At 43.1% G+C, this 27,652-nt stretch overlaps 1 protein-coding gene and 1 long non-coding RNA gene across 4 annotated transcripts; one reads left to right on the plus strand and one right to left on the minus strand.

The window, feature by feature from the left end:
• Positions 1-53: 53 nt before the first annotated feature.
• On the plus strand, positions 54-12,824 carry LOC117070720. Its single transcript, XR_004432023.1, has 3 exons — positions 54-145; positions 10,933-11,036; positions 12,733-12,824. It is a non-coding gene; the product is annotated as an uncharacterized LOC117070720 (long non-coding RNA).
• Positions 7,534-27,360, minus strand: SPATA5L1 (spermatogenesis associated 5 like 1). 3 transcript variants are annotated; one of them, XM_033190230.1, is made up of 8 exons: positions 26,168-27,360; positions 23,859-24,044; positions 17,898-18,056; positions 13,755-13,964; positions 12,747-12,939; positions 11,122-11,252; positions 9,515-9,640; positions 7,534-7,912 (listed from the first exon to the last, which is right to left on the minus strand). In XM_033190230.1, exons 1-8 carry the CDS (start codon positions 27,254-27,256, stop codon positions 7,745-7,747), a joined length of 2,262 nt encoding a protein of 753 aa, XP_033046121.1. In that variant the 5' UTR covers positions 27,257-27,360; the 3' UTR covers positions 7,534-7,744. The 3 variants fall into 3 exon arrangements, 2 of the variants coding, with proteins under 2 accessions (XP_033046121.1, XP_033046122.1); XR_004432022.1 differs by having other exon boundaries at positions 7,542-7,912; positions 12,718-12,939; XM_033190231.1 differs by lacking the exon at positions 23,859-24,044.
• Between the last annotated feature and the right edge of the window lie 292 nt (positions 27,361-27,652).

Raw genomic sequence — 27,652 nt, forward strand, 5'->3', positions numbered from 1 at the left:
TTGGGCACGCGGCTCCCGGGCGCCCCCTGCAGTTCATTGTGCGGCCGACGTGAAGCGTCCAAACGCGGGCGCTGGCGCCCCCTGCCGCTCGCCGCGGTCTTCCTTACCTGCCGACCCCGGTAGCTCTTGGCCACCCCTGGCGCTTGTGAGGAGTTTGAAGGTTTGGGGAGTAGGAGGTGGAACCCCTAAGAGGGGAGCGCTGATAGCCAAGACCTGAGGGAAAACCAACTCTTCTAAAAGGGGATCCGGGCCTGGCGCGGTGGCTCAGGACTGTAATCCCAACACTTTGGGAGGCTGAGGCAGGAGGATCACTCCTGGCCAGCCTGGCCAACATGACGAAACCTCTTCTTTACTAAAAAAAAAAAAAAGAATTAGCAGGCGTGTTGGTGTACGCCTGTAGTCCCAGCTACTGAGGAGGGTGAGGCAGGAGAATCGCTTGAGTCTAGGCCTTTGAGGTTGCAGAGAGCCAAGATTGCACCACTGTATTCCAGCCTGGGCAAAACAGCCAGACCCTGTATAAATAAAATACAATAAAACAAAATATTTAAATAAGCAAATAAACAAACAATAAAAGGGGGCCGGAAAAATGAGCCGCAGACCCGAGGGTCCCGGGAGAGGCTCCCCGGTGCAGGCGGGTAAATTAGAATTAATCCAATCACATTAAAATCTCCAAAATGTGGTGCTGTGCACATATGGAGATCATTAAAATTAAATTGTAAAGTTTATTTCAGAATAACTCCCAGGGCGTCCTGACTTTTTCCGCTAAACAACAACAACAAAAACAAAATAAAACAAAAACCCGAGGTTGAGGGAAAACAAAAGAATCAGCTGGGGAGGTTGTCAGGAGAAGCTCTGCAAACGACCCTGCTGGCTGACTTCGTCCTTGGGTTCCCTCCTAACTCTCCCCGAAGCCAGCAGCCTCACCTTGCAGTTTGCCGTGTGGGCTGCAATGGTAACAATTTCACAGAGCCAGGGGCTGTGTTCAGTAGAGACAGGTATATATATATATATCTTGGCTCACTACAACCTCTGCAGTGAGAAATATCATGTTGTCTGGAATTTACTTTAAAATACTTCCACTAGGCCAGGTGCGGTGGCTCATGTCTGTAATCTCAGCACTTTGGGAGGCCGAGGTGGGTGGATCACCTAAGGTCAGGGGTTCAAGACCAGCCTGACCAATATTGCTACTAAAAATACAAAAATTTAGCCGGGTGTGGGTGGGCGCCTGTAATTGCATAATACCAGTTACTCGGGAGGCTGAGGAAGGAGAACCACTTAAACCTGGGAGGTGGAGGTTGCAGTAGGTCAAGATCACGCCATTGCACTCCAGCCTGGGCAACAAGAGCAAAACTCCATCTCAAAACAAAAACAAAAACACTTCAACTAAAAAGCAAATTATAAATATTTTACAAAATAATAATTATTTAATGTAGGTGATAGGTATGTGTGGGTTTGTTATACTCTTATTTTTATGTATGTTTGGAAATGTTTAAAATAAAACAGTTTTAAAATTCACAAATTGTAGGTAGGTAGTTACAGATATAATTTGTCCATATAACCTTTAAGATCTGCTTATTCCTATTTGCAGCAATAAAAATTAAACCCAGAAAGCGACATTTTTCTTCCTTTTCATAATGCCTGGGTATATCAAGCTTTTGAGAGATCAAAGTCAATATGTAGTTTCCCTGATTCAAGAATTATAACACTGTGCTTTGGGTGACTCATTTATATTTTACTGTTAAAAATATTAAGGCAAATGCAGCAATTTTGAATTATGTACTCAATAAATTCTGTTGGCCAGGTGCCGTGGCTCAGGCCTGCAACCCCAGCACTTGGGGAAGCAGAGGTAGGAGGATCACTCAAGGCCAGGAATTTGAGACCAGACTGGATAACATAACATAGCCAGACTGTACATTTTTTTTTTTTTTTTTTGAGACAGAGTTTCACTCTTACTGCCCAGGATGGAGTGCAGTGGTGTAATCTCAGCCCACGGCAACCTCCGCCTCCCAGGTTCAAGCAATTCTCCTGCCTCAGCCTCCTGAGTAGCTGGGATCACAGGCACACGCCACCATGCCCGGCTAATTTTTTGTATTTTTAGTAGAGACAGGGTTTTACCATGCTGGCCAGGCTGGTTTCTAACTCCTGACCTCAGGTGATCCACCTATCTCGGCCTCCCAAAGTGCTGGGATTACAGGTGTGAACCACTGTGCCCAGTCTACAAAAAATTTTAATAATTAGCTGGGTATGGTGGTGTAGGCCTTTAGTCCTAGCTAGTTGGGAGGCTGAGGCGAGAGGATTGCTTGAGCACAGGAGCTTGAGGTTACAGTGAGCTATGGTTGTGCCACTGCACTCCAGCCTGGAGTGAGACAGAGTTTCACTCTTATTGCCCAGGCCAGAGTGCAATGGTGTGATCTTGGCTCACTGCAACCTTCACTTGCTGGGTTCAAGCCATTCTCCTGCCTCAGCCTCTCAAGTAGCTGGGATTAACAAGCATGTGTCACCACATCGGCTTTCTTTTTTTTTTTTTATTTTTTATTTTTAGTAAAGATGGGGTTTCACTATGCTGGCCAGGCTGGTCTCGAACTCCTGATCTCAAGTGATCCACTCGCCTTGGCCTCCCAAAGTGCTGGGATTACAGACGTGAGCCACCGCGCCCAGCCCAAAACCCTGTTTCTTAAACTAACAACAACAAAAAACTGTCGCCAAAACAAATACAGTTGACCCTTGAACAACTTGGGGGTTAGGGGAACTTACACAACTCTGCTCTCCACACAGAAATCTGCATATAACTTTTGACTCCCCCAATATTTAACTACTCATAACCCAGTATTGACCAGAAGCCTTACTGATAACCTAAACAGTTGACTAACTCATATTTTGCTTTTTATATAAAGTTCTTACAATAAAGCAAGCAAGAGAAAATAACAATGTTATGAAGAAAATCATAAGGAAAAGAAAATATCCTTCTTTTTTTTTTTGAGACGGAGTCTTGCTCTGTCTCCCGGGCTAGAGTGCAGTGGCAAGATCTCGGCTCACTGCAACCTCCACCTCCCGGGTTCAAGCGATTTCGAGTAGCTGGGACTACAGGCGCGCACCACCATGCTGGCTAATTTCTTTATGTTTTAGTAGAGACAGGGTTTCACCATGTTGGCCAGAATAGTATAGTTCTTTTTTTTGAGACGGAGTCTTGCTCTGTCACCCAGGCTGGAGTGCAGTGGGATGATGTCAGCTCACTACAACCTCCGCCTCCTAAGTTCAAGTGATTCTCCTGCCTCAGCTTCCGGAGTAGCTGGGATTACAGGCATGAGCCACCGTGCCTGGCTGAGAAAATATATTTCTATTCATTTAGCAGAAGTGGGTCATCAGAAAGGCCTCCATCTCTTCAAATTGAGTAGGCTGAGAAGGAGGAAGAAGAGGAGGGGTTGGTTTGCTACTTCAGTGTGGCAGAGGTGGAAGAAAATTCACATACAAGTGGACCCACGCAAATCCCAGCACTTTGGGAGGCCGAGAGGCAGATCACCTGAGGTCAGGAGTTCGAGACCAGGCTGAACAACATGTTGAAACCCTGTCTCTACTAAAAATATAAAAATTAGCCAGGTGTGGTGGCGGGTGCCTGTAATCCCAGTTACTTGGGAGGCTGAGGCAGGAGAATAGTTTGAACCCAGGAGGCGGAGGTTGCAGCGAGCCGAGATCATGCCACTGCACTCCAGCCTGGGCGACAAAGTGAGACTCCGTCTAAAAGATAATTAATAATAAGTGGACCCAAGGAGTTTAAACCTGTGTTGTTCAAGGGTCAACTGTATGTGACTCAAGAACCTTCAGATTTTCTGCCCTTTTGCCTGAGGTTGTGAAGTCAAGACCCCAGAAAAGAAGTTTGTCATTCAGTTCTTGAGCAATAAGAACACTTCCCACTCCAAAATGTAATGGAATTCATAGCCTCACCACTAGCAACTGGAGGATAGACATGAAATTAGGGTCATCCCTGCCCCCAAACCCTGTGTACTGGCCAGGGTGCCCAGAAGGCACCACCAGGCCAGTACTGCCTAGGTGACCAGGATGAGAAACAGGCACCTCACAGCCCTTCAGACCCTGTCAGCCCCCAAAGAAGTCCACTCAGGACACTCACCAGCATCACCATCACCTTCTGTGGCTGCCCCAGAGCCCATAATCCCTTGGGGGGGGGTCTTCTCCCCCCCCCCCCGTTACCAGCAACTTGTAGAGCCTTTCTCTAGCTACTACCACCTAGGCTTGCAGGGGCAGGGAGACATGGCTGCTTGGTTCCTACCCCAGGAATTTAGATTTTTTTTTTTTTTTTTTTAAGATGGAGTCTCATTCTGTTGCCCAGGCTGCAGTGCAGTGGCGCGATCTTGGCTTACTGCAACCTCTGCCTACTGGGTTCAAGCAATCCTCTTGCCTCAGCCTCCCAAGTAACTGGGATTACAGGCATGAGCCATTACGCCTGGCTAATTTTTGTAGAGACGGGGCTTCACCATGTTTGCCAGGGTGGTCTTGAACTCCTGACCAGCCTGAGTCAGGTAAGGTGATCTGCCCGCCTCAGCCTTCCAAAGTGCTGGGATTACAGGCGTGAGCCACCATGCCCGGCCAGGAATTTAGATTTTAATCAGCCCAGCTCAGGCTTTTATGAGAAAAACAGAATATTTCATTATTAAATATTTTTTGTTGAAATTCTTTCTCCCTGTTCCTGATTGTGGATGTGTGCATCCTGACACCTCATCCTTCAGTGGCTGCCTTATGACCAGGCTTATAACACTGGATTTGCTGAATTTTGGGGGTTCCAGGGATGTTCTATATTGTTTAAGGTTAGTCAGCCTAGAAAGTGGCCCAGAAAGCAGTTTGAGTTCAGTTTATAGGGAAAACTGTTTACACTTCCCGGTATACCAGAAGAAAGGTGTCAGAAGCTGGTGTTTTAATTTTCTCGCAGATCAAGAACACAGCTTTTGGAAGTTGCCCAGAGTCATTCTAAAATCAGATTGGAACAGGAGCAAAGACATTCTTGATCTCATTTTGTCATCTATTGAGCATTTATGCTCAGGAAGCTTCCAATGTCCTCCTGAGAAGTTACAGAGTCCTCCCTCTATATCTGCAGGGAATTGGTTCCAGGACCCCTCTCAGACACCAAAATCCACGAATACTCAAGTCCCTGATATACGATGGTGTAGTATATGCAGGTTGCCTACATATGTCCTCCTGGTTATACTTTAAAAAACATCTCTAAATTACTTATAATACCTAATATAATATAAATGCTATATAAGTAATTGCTACACTGTTGTTTTTTATTTATGATTTAGACAGAGTCTTGCTCGGTCACCCAGGCTAGAATACAGTGGTATGATTTTGGCTCACTGCAACCTCCGCCTCCTGGGTTCAAGCAATTCTCCCACCTGAGCCCAGACTAGCTGGGATTACAGGCGCACACCACCACGCCCCAGCTAATTTTTTGTATTTTTAGTAGAGATGGGGTTTCACCATAGTGACCAGGTTGGTCTTGAACTCCTGACCTCAGGTGATCTGCCCACCTCGGCCTTCCAAAGTGCTGGGATTATAGGTGAGAGCCACCACACCTGGCCTATTTTTTATTGTTGTATTGTTTTTGTTTTTTCAAGTATTTTCAACCCACATGGTTGGTTGAATCTGCCCATGTGTAACCCACAGATAGGGAGTGCTGACTTTAATTACAATTTAAAAAGACATCTTCACATCAGCTCAGCCTTGAACAAGCATGGTTGCTAAATTACCAGCCTACTAGAAACTTTCTGGAAAAGAAAGACATCTAGCTCACAGCTAGATGTCTGAGTTAAGGGGTTCAGGCCAGGGTTTGTCAGCTGCAGGATGGCTGCCTTCTTCAATAAGATCAATAACCAACAAAGAAAATATATAGTAAGAATTCCGGTATGTTTTCTAGGTATTTTCCTATACTCAAAAGCAAAGGTCAGTGTGTTAGAATAATTTTGAGTATTTTATACCTATAAATCAGGTTTTTTCCTTAATTATTCCCAATAGTCCTGGCTGCACTCAGCAATAGGAAACTTTCCAGTAACTCCTTAACATTTTTTTTTTTTTTTTTTGAGACGGAGTCTAGCTCTGTAGCCCAGGCTGGAGTGCAGTGGCCGGATCTCAGCTCACTGCAAGCTCCGCCTCCCGGGTTCATGCCATTCTCTTGCCTCAGCCTCCTGAGTAGCTGGGACTACAGGCGCCCACCACCTCGCCCGGCTAGGTTTTTGTATTTTTTTTAGTAGAGATGGGGTTTCACCGTGTTAGCCAGGATGGTCTCGATCTCCTGACCTCGTGATCCACCCGTCTCGGCCTCCCAAAGTGCTGGGATTACAGGCTTGAGCCACCGCGCCCGGCCACTCCTTAACATTTTATGACTACATACATTTCATGCAGTAGTCTCTCATCGTACACTCTACTTCTTTTGAAGCACTTCTTACCATTGTAATTAATTCACTGACAATTTGTCTGATGCCTGCCTTGTTCACTGGATGTTCCAGCACCCAGCTTAGCACCTTGTGAGTGGAGAATGGCCTACTAAGATGTTTACCAGATATTGTTAGGTGAGAAGATCAAGAGTTATGCAGTATCATTCCTTTCTGGTTTTAAAAATTATCTGTACATGCGTGAAGGACTGGAAGGTTAAACACTAAAGGATTTTTTTATGTTTTTGTATTTTCTAGTATTCTAAATTATTTTGTAATAAATGAAAATAAAAATGTACATGTAACCTGTCTCTTTAAAAACTTTAAACTACTTGCAACTACAAAAGGAAAAATAGCAATATGGTGGAGAAACCAGACCATACTGCAAACAAATGATCAAAATTAACATCAATAATGTACAGATGTCATGTGTCTTCAGCTGTGATACTCTGAGAACACAATGCCCCTATGCATGCTCCATTGGTAATACATAACCTGAATCTACCATGACAAAACATCAACTACAAGTCCAGGAATGAACTGTTCAATAAAATAATTGGTCTATACTCTTCAAAAATGTCAGGGTCAAGAAAGATTGAGAAACTGTTTCAAGTTAAGAGGCTAAAGAGACATGGTGACTAAATGAAATGTGTGATCCTAGACTGGATCCTGTAATGGGGAAAATTATCACATAGGACGTTATTGTGACAATACATGAAATTCACTGGATGATAGATTAGAATACTGTGTCAGTATTAAATTTCCTGAATTTAGTCATATAATAACCTTATTTGTAACAAATACACACTCAAGTATTAAGGAGGGAAGGGGACATTATGTATATAATCTATTCTCAAACCACTCAAAAAAAACTGTGTGTGTGTATGTGTATATGTACAAGGGGTGGGGAAGACAGAGAAAGCAAACGTGGCAAAATGTTAAAAATCAGTGACTCTGGGTTTGAGCACATAAAAATTATTTGTACTATTTTTGCAACTTTTCTGTAAGTATGAAATTATTTCAGGGTTTAATAAAAAAGCAATCACCCAAAACCAACCACCCCTTACAACAAAATCAATACACACATACTTTCTTCCTAAATTACAGTATTTTATTTAATATGCCTTTTAAAAATAAATGAGCCTTGGCTTATCAGGCACAAGGTTTTGTGTTTTTTGTTTTTTTGTTTTTATTTATTTACTTACAGGAAATACAAACAAATTCTAAAAGTGTGAAGTTGCAAACAACAGGCAAGTTCACATTTCAATTAACATGAACAACTGAACAAGGGTGTAAGGTGATTTTTAAATACCTTCCAAGTTAGAAAATCCTCCTTCCTTAAATAAGTTTTCATATAAAGCCAAGTCCTTTCGACTTAACGATGGTTTTACAGTCTTAAGTGATTTTAGAAAGTGCTCTTGTTTCACTGTAGTTGTGTCTAGTCCATTTTCTTGCAGAGCCAGCAAAGCAGCCTATTAAGAGACAAGCAATAGAAAACAATTTCTTTTTGCTTTCTTTTTTGAGACAGATTTCGCTCTTGTTGCCCAGGCTGGAGTGCAGAGGCGTGATCTCGACTCACTGCAACCTCCACCTTCCGGTTTCAACCCATTCTCCTGCCTCAGCCTCCCGAATAGCTGGGATTACAGGCGTCTGCCACCACACCTGACTAATTTTTGTATTTTTAGTAGAGATGGGGTTTCACCATGTCGGCCAGGTTGGTCTCGAACTCCTGACCTCGTGATCCACCTGCTTCAGCCTCCCAAAGTGTTGGAATTACAGGCGTTAGCCACAGCGCCTGGCCTCTTTTCTTTTTTTTTTAACAATATATGGTAATACTTTAAACTCTGAATGGAAAATCTCAGCCTCACTTCATAGGATTCTAATTTTCATATCACTAAAAATATTATGCTAAAAAGTTAAATAAGGTGATTAAAAATCCACTTTGTATACCATAACCTCTTACATTAATGGGAAAAAAGAAAGCCTTACATGGGAAGAAAGAAAAAGCAAGTTGTATATTAATATATATTTTATGAACCCACATGTACTTTTAAAGATGAGAGAATATCTTCTTGATGGTGAAGGAGGGAAGAGTCTTCAGCCAGCACTTGTTATAAAGGAATAGATGAAACACACACCGTGTGACCCAGCCATTCTCCTTGTAGCTAAGCATGTTTACAAACAGACAGAAGTAGACATGGGAACTAAGAGGCATGTACAAGGCTGTTCACAGCAGCATAACTCATAATGGCAAAAAAGTAGAAACCCAGATACTCCAAAATAAAAGAATGGATAAACAAATATAGAATATTCGTGTACTAGAATATTATAAACTATGTTACACACAAAACCATGATGAATTTCTTTTTGGGTTAAAGAACCAGACAGAAAATAACATATGCCACATGCTTCCATTCATATAAAGTTCAAAAGCAGACAAAACTAATCCCCACTGTTGGAAGTGAGGACAGTGGTTCCCTTTTGTGTGTGTGTGTGTGTGTGTGTTTGGGGGGGGGGGGGGACAGTCTTGCTCTATCACCCAGGCAGAAGTACAGTGACATAATCATGGCTCACTACAGCCTTGACCTCCAGGCTCAAGTGATCCTCTCACCTCAGCTTCCTGAGTAGCCGGGACAATTAAAAAAAAATTTTTTAGAGACATGGGCTCCCCATGTTGCCCAGGCTGGTCTCAACTCCTGGGCTCTGATGATCCTCCTGCCTTGGCCCCAACAAAGTGCTGGGATTACAGGCATGAGTCACTAAGCCCAGTTCTCTTTCAGAAGAAGGTAGGAGACAGAGGTTGGGAAAGGACCCAAAGGAAGATTCTGGGGTGTTGATAATGTTCTATTCCCTGACATAAGTAGTGATTATAAAAATGTGATCATTTAATTCAATGAACTGTACCCTTATGATCCGTGCATTTTTCTGAATGTTATATTTAGTAAAAGTTTACGAGAAACTTTTCTTCGTAAGCCTGTACCACACAGGCTTTTAGTTAATACTGCTGAGTGAATGAAGATGTGAAAAGATGAAGAAATGTTTTGAACCACACATTTCTTCACTAATTAACTTACTTCTGTGCAGAGGTTTCTAAGATCAGCTCCAGAAAAAAAACAGGTTTCTGCTGCTAGGTTTTCTAAGGAGACATCAGGACCTACTGGCATGTTTTTTGTACAGACTTTTAAAATAGAAAGCCTGCCCTGGAACAAAATAAAACACAGTATTTTAAATCGTATAACATTTATGTTTGATACAATGATTTATTAAAATATTTTTAGCTTGAGTTTTCTTTCACATTACCGAGAAAGTATATACAGGGGTTAGAAAGACTAAGTCATCAATGGCCCATATGACAATGGTAAAAATCATGACATCATAAAAAACTTATGAATCTCTCTCTTTTTTTTGAGATGGAGTCTTGCTCTGTAGTCCAGGCTGGAGTGCAGTGGCACGATCTTGGCTCACTACAACCTCTGCCTCCTGGGTTCAAGTGATTCTCCTGCCTTGGCCTCCCGAGCAGTTGCAATTACAAGCGCTTGCCACCACACCCAGCTCATTTTTGTATTTTTAGTAGAGACGGTGTTTCACCATGTCGGCCAAGCTAGTCTCAAACTCCTGACCTCAGTTGATCTGCTCGCCTTGGCCTTCCAAAGTGTGGGATTATAGATGTGAGCCACCACGCCCAGCTGAATCTCTCTTTTGGGTACAAATAATACTATTAGACATGGCTTAAGAAGCAAATACATGAATTATCAGATATAACTTAAAGGTATAACAGATAATACATTTTATTTTTCTTTTTTTTTGAGACAGAGTCTCGCTCTGTCGCCCAGGCTGGAGTGCAGTGGCCGGATCTCAGCTCACTGCAAGCTCCGCCTCCCGGGTTCATGCCATTCTCCTGCCTCAGCCTCCTGAGTAGCTGGGACTACAGGCGCACGCCACCTTGCCTGGCTAGCTTTTTGTATTTTTTAGTAGAGACGGGGTTTCACCATATTAGGCAGGATGGTCTCGATCTCCTGACCTCGTGATCCGCCCATCTCGGCCTCCCAAAGTGCTGGGATTACAGGCTAGAGCCACCACACCCGGCCTAAATTTTATTTTTCCATCCCTTCAAAACTTGATAGAAACTCAAGGAACAAAAAAATTCACTCTGTGCCTTTCGCCCTCCCTGTCAGTGGCTCTGGATGTTAACGACAAAAAATGTACTGGTTGACCATGATACACTGCATAATCTCTGTAATCTCAGGTTTCTGCATTGTACTTTAAGGACAACAAATTTACTGGTTGACCACGATACACAGCATAATCTCTGTGATTTCCGCCTTCTGCACTGTACTATAAGGATGCTGACTCAATCTTCAAAGCTCTTTTAACACTTTACGATTCCTCCACTCTAGTTGCAAAATAATGCTGAGTTGACTCTGTATTTAGAGTCTGCCACAACACATACAATAACCACCTTACATTTAGGCTTATGTTTCTCTGTGAACAGGATCAGAGTATCCAACAAAGGCAGATCAAAATTATGATGCAATGAAAGGAAGGAAGGAAGGAAGGAAGGAAGGAAGGAAGGCAAGGAAGAAGGTAGAACCCAGGGTGAGTAGAACACCATGGACACCTAAATCCAGACTGGAATTCCATTGTGCTGAGCTCACACAGAGTGAATGTTTATAATGATCACCTTGTGATCTGGAGGTGGGATATAGATGACCTTATCTAATCTTCCAGGTCGTAACAAAGCAGTATCTAACACATCAGGTCTATTTGTTGCTGCAACAATCATGACACTTCGGTTAAAAACTTCTTGAAACTCTGAGGGCAAACACACAACAAAAAGTAATTCCAATCAGTTGTTAGTAAGTTTTTAAAAAATTATAAATCAGAAGGCTATTTAAATTGAAATAGGGATATCCTTTTCTTGGGACCAGAATGCTTACATCCCCTTTCCAGATCAGCTTCTTGATATCAAGATATCCCAGAAACAAATCATTAATCGAAGAAGTACTTTGTGTGCATGGCTAAGGGAGTACCTAAGAGACATTCTCCATATGAAAACTTATGAAAAGCCTTATCCCAAAGAGAACACTCATCTGGTGACTTGAGTGCACCTGAGCCTCCAATGAAGGATTACACCTTAAACGGGCTACTTGAAAAGACAGATATGTATGACCAACAGGTGGAGATATATGGTTACAGAAAAGTCTTGACTCTCATATCCCTAAAGAGTCGAAGATTTACTGGACTTTTTATTTGTCTGTGAAATGACAATCTAAGTTGCAGGTATGCAAATCCTGGATAAAGAAATGTGTGAAAGCAGACAGAGAAAGGCTTTACATATACTAAGCATTCAAAATCATTTGTTGAATAATCAGGCAACTCTCCAGTGACATAATCCCTCAAAGTACTAAGGTCCCTATGTTTGCAAGTATTTTAGCAGATGCTGGGTGAATACCTGTCAGATGCTATAGAAGGAATTTCTGTATTATGGAATGATTTGATTAGATAACCTCGTGGGTACCTCCAAATTCTAGTATGACATGTTCCTAAGGAGTGTATGCAACAATCCCATGCAACAATTTTAAAAATAGGAAATGAGTGAGAACAAGAAAGGAATAAAAGAAAACGTATTAGGGATAATTTAAGGATACCAAACTCTATCTGGAGAAGAGACTCAGAAAGAGAGGGAGGGGACTTCCAAAGGCCATTTTAATTCATTAAAACCAAAGAAACCCATTTCTCAAGAAAACTGGAAATTTTCCATTACTAAGACTATTGGAAATAATATCCTATGTCATTCATTCATTCATTCATTCCTTCATTCATTCATAGATGGGGCCTTGCAATGTTGGCCAGGCTAGTCTCAAACTCCTGGTCTCAAGCAATCCTTCTGCCTTGGCCTTCCAAAGTGCTGGGATAACAGGGGTGTGCCACTGTGCCCAGCCTACATAAAAATTTTTAGAAAGAAATGAATACTGGTTTCTTAGGACATGGAAACAAGAATAAACTGCCTTCTCTATTAGCAATAAGAAAATTATATTTCTCATTCTTAGGAAAAATAAAATTTACATTCTTATATTTAAGATAACTTATTGTAAGATGTACCTCACCTTTTCTAGCCACATCACAATTTTTATTAGCTCTAAAAGCCCTAACAAAGTCAAACTGAAATTATAATAAATCCTTCTACGAGATGAATTCAGCGTAAGTAAAGCTATAGCATATATGCATTCTATTTAATGTTGGCCTGGATTTTAGGTGCATTCTGGCTAATAAATACCTCTTCATTTTTCAGCTCCTTGTATTTACCCTGTTTACTTGATTTACTTCCTCTTCTCTCTATTGCCTTAAGTCCAACACCATCTAATTCATTCAGGAGAACAGAAAGAACTCGTTCTTGAACATCACATCCTGTCTTGCTGGCTGAGCGAGCTCCCAAGATTGAATCAACTTCATCCAAAAACACAATTGCTGGAGTACTGGCTCTTGCTTGTCGAAATATCTTTTGTTAGGAAAAAAATATTAAAAAGCTGTATGTTATACATTAGTCATGTGAATGTATGCTTTCCACATTACTATTTATAATTCTGTTTTTGAGACAGTCATGCTCTGTTGCTCAGTTTGGAGTATAGTGGTGCAATTTCAGCTCACCGCAACCTCTGCCTCCTAGGCTCAAGCAATTCTTGTGCCTCAGTCTCCCGAGTAGCTGAGATTATAGGTGTGCGCCACCACACCCACCTAATTTTTTTGTATTTTTAGTAGAGATGGGGTTTCGCCATATTGGCCAGGCTGGTCTCAAACTCCTGGCCTAAAGTGATTCACCCGCCTTGGCCTCCCAAAGTGCTTGGATTACAAGCATGAGCCACCACTCCTGGCCACTATTTATACTTTTTAAAATATATTAAAAAAGATTCTGAATTCTAGGAATTGGGGAACGAGTAAATAAAACAAGAAACAATGGAGTATTATGTAAGAGTTAAAAACCGTATTTTCAAAGAATTGATACTATAGAATTTCAAAAGTGGTAATATTAAGTTTTAAAAAGCAGGATAAAGCTATAGCTATATAAAACCTACTCTTGATTTTATTTAAAACAGAAAAAAAAGACAAAGGAAATTCACCAAAATGTTAACAGTAGGTAGGAGGATTATGAAGGATTTCATATTTACACTTTCCTATATTTTCTAAATTTTCAATAAACATGTATAACTTTTTTAACTGGAAAAAAAAACTAGTAATATTTTAAAAAATGTTTGTCCATAAGAAATGAAATAAAAATTCAAAAGTAAATTTAAACATATGGGGAAATAAACAAACCTGAGACAAGAATTTTTCTGAATCTCCAACAAATGGTGAAAACAGATCAGCTCCACTCACTGAAACAAAAGAGCAGGGGCAGCTTGTGGCCAGGGCCCTCACCAGAGTGGTTTTAGCACATCCAGGGGGCCCATAGAGGAGAACTCCCTTCGGTTGTATCAGGCCCAGCCTAACAAATTCCCGAGGGAATTTCAGAGGCCACTCAATGCTCTGAAAGTACACAAAACGAGAAGAGTTGTTTTAGTGTAATAATAAAATGTCAAATCATCCAGTAAATTCATTTGTTCATTTAACAATTCTCAGGCTCCTGTTATGAGCTGGAAACAGTCCATTCGCCACACTGCAGAGAGCTTATAATTTGAGTCAGGTGACATCACTTCCTGTTTAAAATCCTTCAATGATTTACTATTAGAACGAGAATAAAATCCAAATTCAAACTCCTTACTCACCACAGCTGACAAGGCCTTATATAATCTAACTATCTCCTAAACACTTAGTTTGTTCCCATCTCAGAGCCTTTCCTTGCTTTCCTCGCTTTCCTCGCTGCCTGAACGTTCCCCTGAGATCTTCATGTGGCTATCCCTCATCACTCAGGTCTCAGCACAGATGTCAATTCCTTGGAGAGGTCTTTCCTGACCACCTGGTTAAAGCGTAACCCCCCGCTTCCTCCTACTCATTCTCTATGCTACTGCCCATCCTTTACTTTTAAAGCACTTATTCACTATTATTATTTTTCCACGTTGGGTTTGTCATTCTACTCTGCTAGAACATAAGCAAAGCTCACCTTAAAATCCCCAGCACCTAGAATGACACCGACCCAAAGGAGGCACTCAGTAGTAGTAAACTGAATAGTGAATGAGTCCTCATTACCTTTAAGGTAAATGGTTTTTAGCCATTTTAATCATTATTTTACAGATGCAAAAACTCAGGCTTAAACCAAGTTAAGTAATGACGTTGAAGTGGAGATAGGAGCCAGATCACAACAGGCCTTGAAAGCTTTAGTCTGCACTGAGGAAGCAGTATGAAGAATGGACTGGAAGGAAATGAAACTAGAGGCAGGGAGACCAGTTAGAAGTTTCTTGCAATGATTCAGTCTACAAAAGTAATAACACTGGAGTGTCACAAGTAGTGAAGATGGTGTGGAAGGGATGGATATCTGAAACATAAAACAGAATTGTACTTTACATAAGGACAAAGTTCTAATGCTATGCCTTTAGAAGACAGATTTCTGACTTAGGGGATGGGGTGGCTAGCTGTATTAACTGAGGTAGGGGATCCAAGTGTGGGGGCAGAGCTGACTAGCTGAACTGTGGACATGCTGAGTTTGACATCTCTGGGGTTATCCAGTAGGCAGGCAGTGAAGTAGTTCTGATGATCAGAAGAAACATCTACTCTAGATATACAGATTTCTGAGTCAACAGTTTTCAGGGGTCAGTTGATGCTGCGGACATCAAGATCATCATAAAATCACCCACAGCTCCAACAAGAGGACTCCGGGAGCCTCTTGAGCACTAACATTTAAGGCAGGGGAGAGGGGTGCCCAGAAAGGCAGAAAAGCTTAATGTCTCAAAGCAAAGGAAACAGAGTGCTTCCAAGAGGAAGGTGTGGCTAATTTCTCTCATGCATCTTGTAAAGATTAAATAAGACAATGCATAAAAAATATTGGCACCTATGATAAATGCTCTTATCCATGGACTCAAAAATTCTAGGGTTCACTGGAGATAGAGCTCCTGGCTAAGATGAAAAAATTATAACTATTACTTATATATCAGTCTGTTATGTGTGTGGTTAGAGAAACCTAGTTCATTAGGGCAGGATCACATGTAGGCGAATTGGCAAAATCAATTTCTGAAACTGGAATGCAGGTGAGAGGATCTGAAGAGTTGTGAAATCCACTATCAGGTAGCCATCTTGTTCATTTCTATTTTGTGCTTTTACCAGTCCCTGTACTGTATCCATTTAATGTCTTTTAGATCAGATATCCAGGCAAACTAAGGCCTTCCACCTATATTTGGTACAGCCCAAACTAAGAATTTTTCATTTTTAAATGCTTGAAAAAAAATCAAAAGAATATTTTCTGACATGTGAGAATTATGTAATTTCAGTGTCCATAATTTTATCGGAATACAATTACTCATTTACATATGGTTTACAGCTGCTTTGATGCTACAATGGCAGAGGTGAGTGGTTGTGAAGTTTAAAACATGTACTGTGTGGCTCTCTCTATAGAAAATTTGCTGACCCGTTTTAGATTATAAATTGATTTTTCTTTTTTTTTTTTTGAGATGGAGTCTTACTCTGTCCCAGGCTGGAGTGCAGTGGTGCGATCTCAGCTCACTGCAACCTCTGCCTCTTGGGTTCAAGCGATTCTCTTGCCTCAGCCTCCCGAGTAGCTGGGATTACAGGATTGCGTCACCACACCAGGCTGATTTTTGTATTTTTAGTAGAGACAGGGTTTCATCATGTTGGCCAGGCTGGTCTTGAACTCCTGACCTCGTGATCCTCCCACCTCGGCCTCCCAAAGTGCTGGGATTACAGGTGTGAGCCACCGCGCCTGGCCTATACGTTGTTTTTGTTTTTTTGAGATGGAGTTTCACTTTTGTTGCCCAAGTTGGAGTGCAGTGGCGCGATCTTGGCTCACTGCAACCTACATCTCCTGGGTTCAAGCGATTCTCCTGCCTCAGCATCCTGAGTAGCTGGGATTAGAGACACGCGCCACCATGCCCAGCTAATTTTTTGCATTTTTAGTAGAAACAGGGTTTCTCCACGTTAGCCAGGCCGGTTTCTAACTCCTGACCTCAGGTGATCTGCCTGCCTCAGCCTCTCAAAGTGCTGGGATTACAGGCATGAGCCACTGTGCCCAGCCAAAATTGTTTTTTACATTTTTTTGAAGACACAGGATCTCATTCTGTTGCCCCAGCTGCAGTGCAGTGGTGCAATCATAGCTCACTGCGGCCTCCATCTCCTGGGGTCAAGGCTCAAGTGATCCTCCTGAGTAGCTAGGACCACAAGCAGGTGCCACCACACCTGGCTTGTTAAAAAATTTTTTTTGCAGGCCAGGCATGGTGGCTCATGCCTATAATCCCAGCACTTTAGAAGGCCGAGTTGGAGGACTGTTTAAGCCCAGGAGTTCAAGGCCAACTTAAGTAACACAGTGGGACCCTATCTCTACAAAAAATTAAAAAATTAGCCAGGCGTGGTGGTACGCACCTGCAGTCCCAGCTACTTGGGGGGCTGAGGCAGACGGACTGCCTGAGCCCAGGAGTTCAAGGGTACAGTGAGCTGTGTTTGTGACACCATACTCTAGCATGGGTGACAGAGCAACCGTGTCTCAAAAAAAATTCTTTTTGTAGAGACAGGGAGTCTTACTGTGTTGCTCAGTCTGGTCTTGAATTCTTGGCCTCAAGAGATCCTCCTGTCTCCGCCTTCTGAAGTTGTAAGACTATAGGTTACACACTTTTTCCCCCCGCAGACAGGATCTTTCTCTGTCGCCCAGGCTGAAGTACAGTGGTGGGATCTTGGATCACTGCAACCTCCGCCTCCCAGGTTCAAGTGATTCTCCTGCTTCAGCCTCCCGAGTAGCTGGGATTATGGGCACCTGCCAGCATGCCCAGCTAATTTTTATATTTTTAGTAGAGATGAAGTTTCACCATGTTGGCCAGGCTGGTCTTGAACTCCTGACCTCAGGTGATCCACCCGCCTCAGCCTCCCAAAATGCTGGGATTACAGGTATGAGTCACCGTGCCCAGCCTTAGGTTATGAACTTTTTTTTTTTTAAATAGAGACAAGGGCTTGCTATGTTGCCCAGGCTGGTTTTGAACTCCTGAACTCAAGCAATCCTCCTCCCTTGACCTCCCAAAGTGCTGGGATTATAGACATGAGCCACCACACCCAGCCTTAGTTATAAACTCTTTAAAGCAAAAACAAAAAAAGAGAGGGTCGAGGTGGGAAATTATAAAAACCAATTTAGACATCCATAGAAGTCCAATTAAATAAGGACTGAAAAGCAATCATTGGATTTAGATGTTAGGATCACATTAGTGACAGGAGAAAGAGTGGTTTCAGTGCAGTATGTTGTCATCATAAATGCACAGAATGTTAATCTGTAATATCCTACTGGATTAAGTAGATTCTCTGTCTTACCTGTTTTAACTTCAGTTTTACATCTTCAAGGCCACCAATCTGCTCCCAGTCAACAGGCTTGATATCCATCAATCCAATGACGCTTCGAAATGATGAGGGTTGAATATTTTTAAAAGCTTCAAGGAAGTCTGTTTCATCAATCACAGGATTGTCCTGGTTCTGAACAAATACACCCAAAAAAGCAAAATTAAACCAAAAATTAGGTTGGTCTTTTTTTACGGCACAATTCGTTTTTTAAATCTTCTTTTGGATTTGTAATTTTGTTATCATTATAAAAACAATTTATATAAATAGTACAAAGAATAAATGTCTCCCTGCCAATTCCCGCCAGTTAATTCTTCCCTGAAAGATGTCAACAGTTTCTTGTGATTCTTCCAGTATGTTATGATAATAAGCATACAAATATCCTTTTAAATAGATACACAAATGGAATCATACTATATCAACCTATACTTTTCTTCTTTCACCTTTTCATGTCAACTACTATAGTTCTTTTCATGTCAACTAATACAGATCTTTTCATGTCAACCAATACAGTTCTACGTCATTCTTTTTGACAATTCCATAATACACTACTGAATTTACCCCAGCTACACCTTTCTGACAAACATTAGGTCATCCCCAGTCTTTTGATATTAAAAACAAAGCTGCAACTGAAAAAGTCTCTGTGCTCGTGTTCAAGTATTTGTTTGAGACAGGGTCTCACTCTGTTGCCCAGGCTGGAATGCAGTGACATTATCATAGCTCACTGCAGTCTCCCAGGCTCAAGTAATCCTTGCAACTCACCCTCTGGAGTAGCTAGAACTACAGGTGTGTGCGACCAAGCCTGGCTAATTAAATTTTTTTTCTTTTTTGAGACGGAGTCTCGCTCTGTTGCCCAGGCTGGAGTGTAGTAGCGCAATCTCGGCTCACTGCAAGCTCTGCCTCCTGGGTTCACGCCATTCTCCTGCCTCAGCCTCCTGAGTAGCTGGGACTACAGGCGCCCGCCAACACGCCCGGCTAATTTTTTGTATTTTTAGTAGAGATGGGGTTTTAAAGTGTTAGCCAGAATGGTCTCGATCTCCTGACCTCGTGATCCGCCTGCCTCAGCCTCCCAAAGTGCTGTATTACAGGTGTGAACCACCATGCCTGGCCAAAAAATAATTTTTTTTTTTGGTACAGATGGGGTCTCCCTATGTTGCCCAGGCTGGTCTGGAACTCGTGGGCTCAAGCAATCCTTCCACCTCAGCCTCCCAAAGTGCTGGGATTACAGGCATGAGCCACCATGTTCAAACTCATGTTCAAGTATTTTATGTAATAATTTCCTCAAAGTAGAATTACTGGGTTTACAAGTACACACATACACATTGACAGCTATTACCAAATTGTCCTCTAAGGAAGCTGTATCAATTTACTCTCCTTCAATAACACGAAGCTGTGTTCTCTCCACACCTCTCCAATACTGGACATTAACAAACTCTCTTTTTTTTTTTCGCAGAGTCTCGTTCTGTCACGCAGGCTGGAGTGCAGTGCTGTGATCTTGGTTCCCTGCAGCCTCCGCCTCCTGGGTTCAAGTGATTCTCATGCCTCAGCCTACCAAGTAGCTGGGATTTACAGGCATGCGCCACCACACCTGGCTAATTTTTCTATTTTTAGTAGAGATGGGGTTTCCCCATGTTGGCCAGGCTGGTCTCGAACTCCTGACCTCAAGTGACCCACCTATCTCGGCCTCCCAAAGTACCGGGATTATAGACGTGAGCCACTGTGCCTGGTCCATTACCAAACTCTTTTTTTTTTTTTTTTTTGAGACGGAGTCTAGCTCTGCCACCCAGGCTGGAGTGCAGTGGCCAGATCTCAGCTCACTGCAAGCTCTGCCTCCCGGGTTTACGCCATTCTCCTGCCTCAGCCTCCGGAATAGCTGGGACTACAGGCACCCGCCACCTCGCCCGGCTAGTTTTTTTTGTATTTTTTTAGTAGAGACGGGGTTTCACCGTGTTAGCCAGGATGGTCTCGATCTCCTGACCTCGTGATCCGCCCGCCTCGGCCTCCCAAAGTGCTGGGATTACAGGCTTGAGCCACCGCGCCCGGCCTACCAAACTCTTAAATGTCTGCCAATATGACAGAGGAACCAGTACTCATTCATTACTGTGTTAACTAAATTTCTTCAATTCAGAATGAGGTAGAGGGAATATTGGAATTAGAAAAATTGCCTTTTTTGCAATCATGATATTAAAGGCTGTTATGAGCAAGAATTGGATGCTACATTGAGGGGAGTTTATTCTTTTTTTTTTGAGACGGAGTCTCGCTCTGTCGCCCAGGCTGGAGTGCAGTGGCCAGATCTCAGCTCACTGCAAGCTCCGCCTCCCAGGTTTACACCATTCTCCTGCCTCAGCCTCCCGAGTAGCTGGGACTACAGGCGCCCGCCACCTCACCCGGCTAGTTTTTTGTATTTTTTAGTAGAGACGGGGTTTCACCGTGTTAGCCAGGATGGTCTTGATCTCCTGACCTCGTGATCCGCCCGTCTTGGCCTCCCATAGTGCTAGGATTACAGGCTTGAGCCACCGTGCCCGGCCTGGGAGTTTATTCTTTTATGAGACAGGGTCTTGCTCTGCTGCCCAGGCTGGAGTGCAGTGGCACTGAGGCAACAGCTCACTGAGCCTCGAACACCTGGGTTCAAGTGATCCTCCTGTCTCAGCCTTGAGCAGCTGGGACTATAGGCATAAGCCACTGCGCCCAGCCTGAAAGTTTGATGAGGAGCAGGATATCTCCAAGTGTCTCCCCATAGGTTTCTCATTAGTGGCAAAGGGAAAAAATAGCAGTTACACAGTGGAGAAACTGCACACCACCTGAACTAGTTGACAAAAATTAGCATTACCAATGAGGAACCAATGAACACCCTGTGCCTCTACATGTGAGGCTCTAAGGATGCAATACTACACATGACCATACTGTGGTGACATACAGGAACACTGCTGTTCTTAGGAAATAGACATTAAAATGTTAAGGGATAAAATGTTATGATATATGCAACCTATTCTCTCAAATGGTCCAAAATAAATAAATACTATGGACATATAAATACATATATACAGAGATGAGAGAGAGAAAGAGAAGAGGAGGAGAGAGCGCAAGAAAGAGAGCAAAAGAGAATGATAAAGCTTATTTGGCAAATGTTTAAAATTGGTGAATTTGGATAAAGGGTTTAGTGGAAGTTCTTTGTAACTATCTTGCAACTTTCCTATATGTTTTAAATTATTTCAAAATAAAGACAATAATTTTAAAAGAAATCAAGGTTGAAGATTTTTCATGTTTATTGACATTCCTTTTATTGTCAACTACCTGTTCATATCCTATTACCCATTTTCTCTTGGACTGTTGGTCTATTCTCGCTGATTTGCAAAAGTTCTTTCCAAATCATGGAAATTGGACTGAAAGTATTTTTCCTACTCTGACTTTATAGTATTGTTTTGCCACCCCCAAATGGTCACATCAGCAAATAATTTCCTTTAGGGTTTATGTTATGCCTAGAAAAGTCGTCTTCACTCTCAGGTTATATTTTGGAGACTCTTTACACTCTCCTTGATCATTCTAGTGAAACACATTGTTGTTAGTTAAAAGGTCCTCAAAATTTTATTAAAAATGTCTGTACTGTATTTATTATTAAAGTATTTGCCCTCTTATATCTAATTCTAAACATCTAGTTGTCCACAAATTCCCATTTTCAAAAACAAACAGTCTTGTCTTATTTGTGAACTGATGTGAAGTGAATCTGTATGTATAGAGCTATTCCGTATAGTATTCTCCCAAAAGTGTTAACAATTGTCATCTCTGGAAAGTGACATTTCAGGTAGGCAGTTCTTTATAATTTTCTATCTTCATTTCTCATGAATAACACTATCACATACTTAAAAAAATAGCCTTTTTAACTGGCTGACAGTATCAGATGCTAGGTGTCTGATGTCCAAATACTAACTAATCTTTAGGTAACACCAACTAGTATTTGAAAATCTCATTTATAGTTCCAGATCATGTGTGTACACATTATTTTACTTGATTCTTTGGGCAAATACATTCTTTCCCCTCTGTGTATGTGTGAGTGTTAAACTACATTTCTAATCCTTTAATAGGAATACTTCACAAAAAGTTTAACAAACTGTAAGGTATCCCTTATCTGCCCTGGCATAGGTAGAGGTAGTGGAAGCCCCTCAGCTGGTGGGGGAAAGAATAAAAGATGGAGCCAGTACCTTCCCAGTTGTCTCTGTCCCTTCATCCTTTTTTGCCTTTCTTCCTTCCACTTCCCCTTGGTTGTTTCTGAACTCAGCCATCAACTGTGGTAACTACACCTGAGCAGGCCCCTCCTGAAGTAGCAGTGGGCTCCACCCTGGGACAACAGCAGCTGACTGGGCCACCTAAGTCAGAGGTGCCTACGGTCAAACCTGGAACTTCAAAGCAGAGGAAATCCTAAATGTAAATCTCCCTTCCATCTCCTGCTTACTCTTACTGTCTCCCTCAAAAGACATGTATTCTCACACCTTTACACACAGAACTTTAAAACTTCAAGCAGTTTTGGTCTAAACCTACAAGATGAAGACTTAAAAGATCACTAGAAGATCACATAACTCCTCCCCACCTTCGGTGTAACTGTAGAAATAAAGGAAAGGAAGTGAAGCAAGGTATAAATTATTGAGGTAAAAAGGCTTTTCAAAATTTAGGATAACAAATCATTCTTTCGCATTTTAAGATGAAAAGACAATTTTGATGTTACAAATGAGATTGAAAACTCTGTTTCAGAATCCTTAGCCTGCTGAAATCAGTTTTTTCCTGAACGGGTTTAAGGATTCAGGACTATTTATTATATACAAAATACTGGATTTTCCAAACAACAATGTTGAAAAGTATTATATTTAATCTAATATCTTAAATATTGTTAGGAAAGGTAGTCATGAATTACAGACCTGCAGGTCAAGGACAAATTTAGATACAATTCCAAGTGCCCAATCTTCTCCTAGGTTAGAAAAGTTTATGTCTCCCACTAGATAACTTATTAACACTACAGAGAAAAACAGTATCTTGACAATGGAGAAATCTCACAGACACCACCTTATCCAAGAAATCAAAGTTAACTTCACCAGTGATAGAACAGAAACATATCATGTGCTGCCTAACAGATGCAAAGAGAAACACACAGGATCATTTCTGTTATATTCCTGCCCAAAATGCAAAAACTGAATTGAATCATGAAGAAACATTAGTCAAACTCAAACTGAGGAATATTCTACAGAATAACTGACTCTTAAAAAGTTATGGTCATAGAAGAAAGCCTGAAGTATGATTCTAGATTAAGACCTATTTAAGTACAAGTATTGTGTCTGTGTTAATTTTCTCAGCTTGATCATCTGTTTGACTTTGTACAAAGTCCTTGTTTTTCAGAAAGATACACTTACGTTTTCAAGGGTAAAGGGGCATCATGGATGTAGCATATTCTCAAATATTTCATTATATATATGTATATATAAAAGAAAATACACACTAAGAGAGAAGAAAATACACAAGAGACAATGATAAAGCACATGTGGCAAATGTTACATTTGGAGAATCTGGGAGAAGGGTATATGGAAAATCTCTGTACTGTTTTTGTAACTTCTAAGTCTGAATTTGCCTCAAAATAAAAAAATTCAAATAAAAAAAAACTCTTTGATTCTTCTGGGGATACATTATTTCTTGGCTGCTCTGGGCTTCAGTACAAGGGAGTTACTGTAAGAGTAGAGTACACATTTACTCAGTAGACCCAGAGGACTCAGCCCTTTATCCCCACCCTCAATCATATACTATTTATATAGAGTTGAGATGTAAAATGTATAAGCAACAGCTGTGGAAACTATCAAATGTTCTAAGGAAATGTACTCACCATTTTTTTAACCCTCAAATTAATCTGTTACAATAACAGATGAACACAGATGGTCATAAATTAACGCTTCTTACCTTCTCACTATGAAGGAGAGCATGCATGGCAGCCTCCCTACAGAGTGCTGTCAGGTCGGCACCAACATAGCCAACTGTCATTTCTGCAAGAAGGCCCAAATCAACATGACTGGAGATGGGCATCTTTGAGGTAATCGCTTGCAGAATTTCCTTTCTTTGTTTAAGTGTGGGAGTCCCAATGACCACCTATATGCAAAGCAAAACAACAAAAAAGAAGTTTATAGTTTAAAATATATTCTTTTTAAAGTTATCTCATGGATGGAGGTAGACAGCAGAATGAATAGCAACCAAAGACTGGGAAGGGTTGGGGGGTGAGGGGATGAAGAGAGGTTGGCTCATGGGTAGAAACATACAGTTAGGGCCGGGCGCGGTGGCTCAAGCCTGTAATCCCAGCACTTTGGGAGGCCGAGACGGGCGGATCAGGAGGTCAGGAGATCGAGACCCTCCTGGCTAATACAGTGAAACCCCGTCTCTACTAAAAATACAAAAACTAGCCGGGCGAGGTGGCGGGCGCCTGTAGTCCCAGCTACTCGGGAGGCTGAGGCAGGAGAATGGCGTAAACCCGGGAGGCGGAGCTTGCAGTGAGCTGAGATCCGGCCACTGCACTCCAGCCTGGGCGACAGAGCGAGACTCCGCCACAAAAAAAAAAAAAAAAAAAAAAAAAAAAAAAAAAAAAAAAAAAAAAAAAAAAAGAAACATACAGTTAGATAGAAGGACTAAGTGTAATGTTTGATAGCAGAGTAGGTTGAACATAGTTAACAATAATTTCTTGTATATTTCAAAATTGCTACTGGAGAGAATTTGAAATATTCCCAACACTCAGGTAAGAAATGATAAATGTTTGAGGTGATGGATATCCTAAACACCCTGATTTGATAATTACAAACTGTATGCAGGTACCAAAATATCACATGTACCCCAAAACATACACAATTATGTATCAATAAAAATAGATCAATTAAAAAAGTTACTTCCAAAAAAAATTTATATGTGTGTGTGTGTGTGTATATATATATACTATGAATTCATTTTTGAGACACAGTTTCACTCTGTTGCCCAGGCTGGAGGGCAATGGGCACCATCGGCTCACTGAAACCTCCACCTCCTGGTTCAAGTGATTCTTGAACCAGGCGCCTCAGCCTCCCGAGTAGCTGGAACTACAGGCACGCGCCACCATGCCCAGCTTATTTTTGTATTTTTAGTAGAGACGGGGTTTCAGCATCTTGGCCAGGCTGGTCTCGACCTCCTGACCTCAGGTGATCCACCCACCTCAGCCTCTCAAAGTGCTGAGATTGCAGGCGTGAGCCACCAAGCCCTGCCAAAATAATAATGTATGTTTTCTATGCTGATAAACATGTCTGACAATTTAGTGAACCATTTTGGAACTAGTACTGTGCACTTTACGTACAGCTTAGATTCTGAATATATGAAAATCCTAATAGTCCAGGAGTAACACTGGCTAGAAAGTTGCACAATGAAAATTCTATGTCATTTAACAAGTTTTTGTTATTTTTAACAACACACAAAGTTCTAGAAGCCAGGTATAGATAGTTAGGTCCCTGCTCTTAAGGACACAAAGGTACTAGATAGTGCAAGGAAGAAATCCACTCAAGTCCTGAACTAACTAAAAGAGTGTAATTATCATTTCTCTTTTGAATCCTATCACAAAATAGAAATATCAGTCACTAAATTTCAAACTATTCTTTAGCATTCAAGTCAATTTAGGACCAAAGCTTATAAAATAGGACGGCTCTGAATATTCAACCTCCCTGACCACTCAGGGAGCAGTTGTGGGTACTTCCTCAATTGTGGGATAGGGTGCTGGTGTTATGACAAGGAATGAATAAATCCAGAAGAGTTAATGCCTGCTTCCTTTTAGTTCTTCCCCGCCTTCTCCCTTTTTATTTCAACACACTTACTTCTTGAGGTTATCCTTCTTTAAATTCTCATTCCAAAACATGAGTTTAACATGCTTGTAGGTGACCAAAATTCTCTTAAGAATTAACATTACTGATTATAGGACCTGCACAAAATTAATCCGTAATGGCCACCCCGCTTCCCAAAACAATTAGACTCTGGGGAAATACAGATCCTGACTCACAGGTCCTGACAATCTGACTCTGGGGAAACACGGGTCCTGACTCACAGATCATATATGGGCAGAGAACGTGTTCTCTGCATTGCAAAGAGCCCCACTCCAACCTCACCGATGCTCAAACCCAAGAGACAAACGCCTCCGGGGCAGCCAACTGGCGCCAGAAAAGGCCGAGGTTCCACCGACGGTGGGCCAACCCGCCAAGCCTATTCACCTCTCGGTCAAATCTCCCGGGTCTACGCAGCGCTGGATCTAGAGCGTCCGGCCGGTTTGTGGCTCCCACAACCACGACCTCGCGGTCCCCACTTGCGCCGTCCAGCAGCGTCAACACCTGGGCCACTACGCGGCTCTCGGGTGCTCGACCGCCCCGCCGGGGACACAAAGCGTCCACCTCGTCCAGGAAGAGGAGGCTGGACCCGCGACTGGCCAGCTCCCGGGCGCGCTGGAAGACCAGCCGCACGTTCTCCTCGGTCTCCCCAGGCCGGGAACCCTGGAGCGCGGGGGCGCTGACTGCCAGCAGCTCCGCACCCGCCTCGCGCGCCACGGCCCGCACCAGCTGGGTCTTGCCCACTCCGGGGGGCCCCGCCAGGAGCACCCCGCGGGGCACCGCTAAGCCCAGCGAGGCCAGGGCGCGCGGGTAGCGGAGCGGAAGGTGGAGGAGCTCCCGCAGCGAGTCGGCCGCCTCCGAAAGTCCTCCCAGGGGCACCTCGGGCTGCGGCTGGGCTTCCGACGGAGGCTCCCCGCCAAGGCCGACGCGAGTGTGAGGGGTGACCAGCCCAGCGGGATCGGGACTGGGCGTTCCGCCGACGATGTGCAAGGCAGCCACCGGGCCAGGAGCGCCCGGCGGAGCGACCACCACGTGGCCCAGGGAGACAGGTCGGTTTCTCAACAGCTCCTGCGCCGCCTCCAGCACCGCGGCTGTATTTGGGGCACCAGGTGCGCCCGCCAGCTCTCGCAACACCGGCCACACGGAGACGCGCCGCAGGGGCGGACAGGGCACTAGGAGGAGGTGGCTCAGGCTGAGACTCCTCCGGGATCTCGGCGCCCCGACCGCCGCCCCGGGACTCGCGCACAACGGGTCCAGCTGCACAAAGCCGTTCGCTCCGTCCCGCCGAGGCCAGACAGTGCAGAGGCAGGAGCCGCCGTCGGGTAGAGAGATCTTCACTGCCGAGCCCAAGCGCGCGCCCAGGGCGTGGAGGGCGGCCGGGCCCAGCCGGCAGCGCTGGGTGCCCCGGTCTCTAGCGTCTAGGGGTAGCAGCTTTAAGAGAGGCCCTTCAGGAAAGGGATCCGAGTCCAGAGCCATCGCACGCAGATCAACCAGGCAAAAGAAAAGCAGGGCAGGAAATCCACCCGGCCCACAAAGAGCGGAACACCGAACTCGCAGGCCGGAAGCAGATGGCGCGCATGCGCCAGGGAAGACTGCGTTGCCAGCCACTGAGTGAAGGCCGAAAGGGCCAATGGGAACATTAGAAAACGCATTTATCCCTGGATAGAGCGTTGGTGTCCGCTTTCGTGAAATCGAGTTGCCCACCCAAGAGCTTTGCCGAGATGGGCTTCATTACAGGTGTCTGGGAGGCGGCCTAAGCTAACTTCACTAGTCATTAAGCATGTACTTTGGTGGTTACATATATTTTGGAAGCTACCGGCGTTACATTCTCTTTTCCTGGCCTTCGAACTGGAGCATCAGTACTGCCGCTGT

Source organism: Trachypithecus francoisi, unplaced genomic scaffold, assembly GCF_009764315.1.
Source record: "Trachypithecus francoisi isolate TF-2019V2 unplaced genomic scaffold, Tfra_2.0 Lachesis_group3, whole genome shotgun sequence".
Lineage (NCBI taxonomy): Eukaryota > Metazoa > Chordata > Mammalia > Primates > Cercopithecidae > Trachypithecus > Trachypithecus francoisi.

Coding starts and splice junctions, on each gene's coding strand:
- SPATA5L1 (XM_033190230.1), bottom strand. CDS start 27,256: ATGGCTCTGGACTCGGATCCCTTTCCTGAAGGGCCTCTCTTAAAGCTG. Junction 11,253..12,746: donor AAGTAAATCAAGTAAACAGG/GTAAATACAAGG, acceptor GTTTGCCCTCAG/AGTTTCAAGAAGTTTTTAAC. Junction 9,641..11,121: donor TCCCACCTCCAGATCACAAG/GTGATCATTATA, acceptor ATTTTGTTCCAG/GGCAGGCTTTCTATTTTAAA.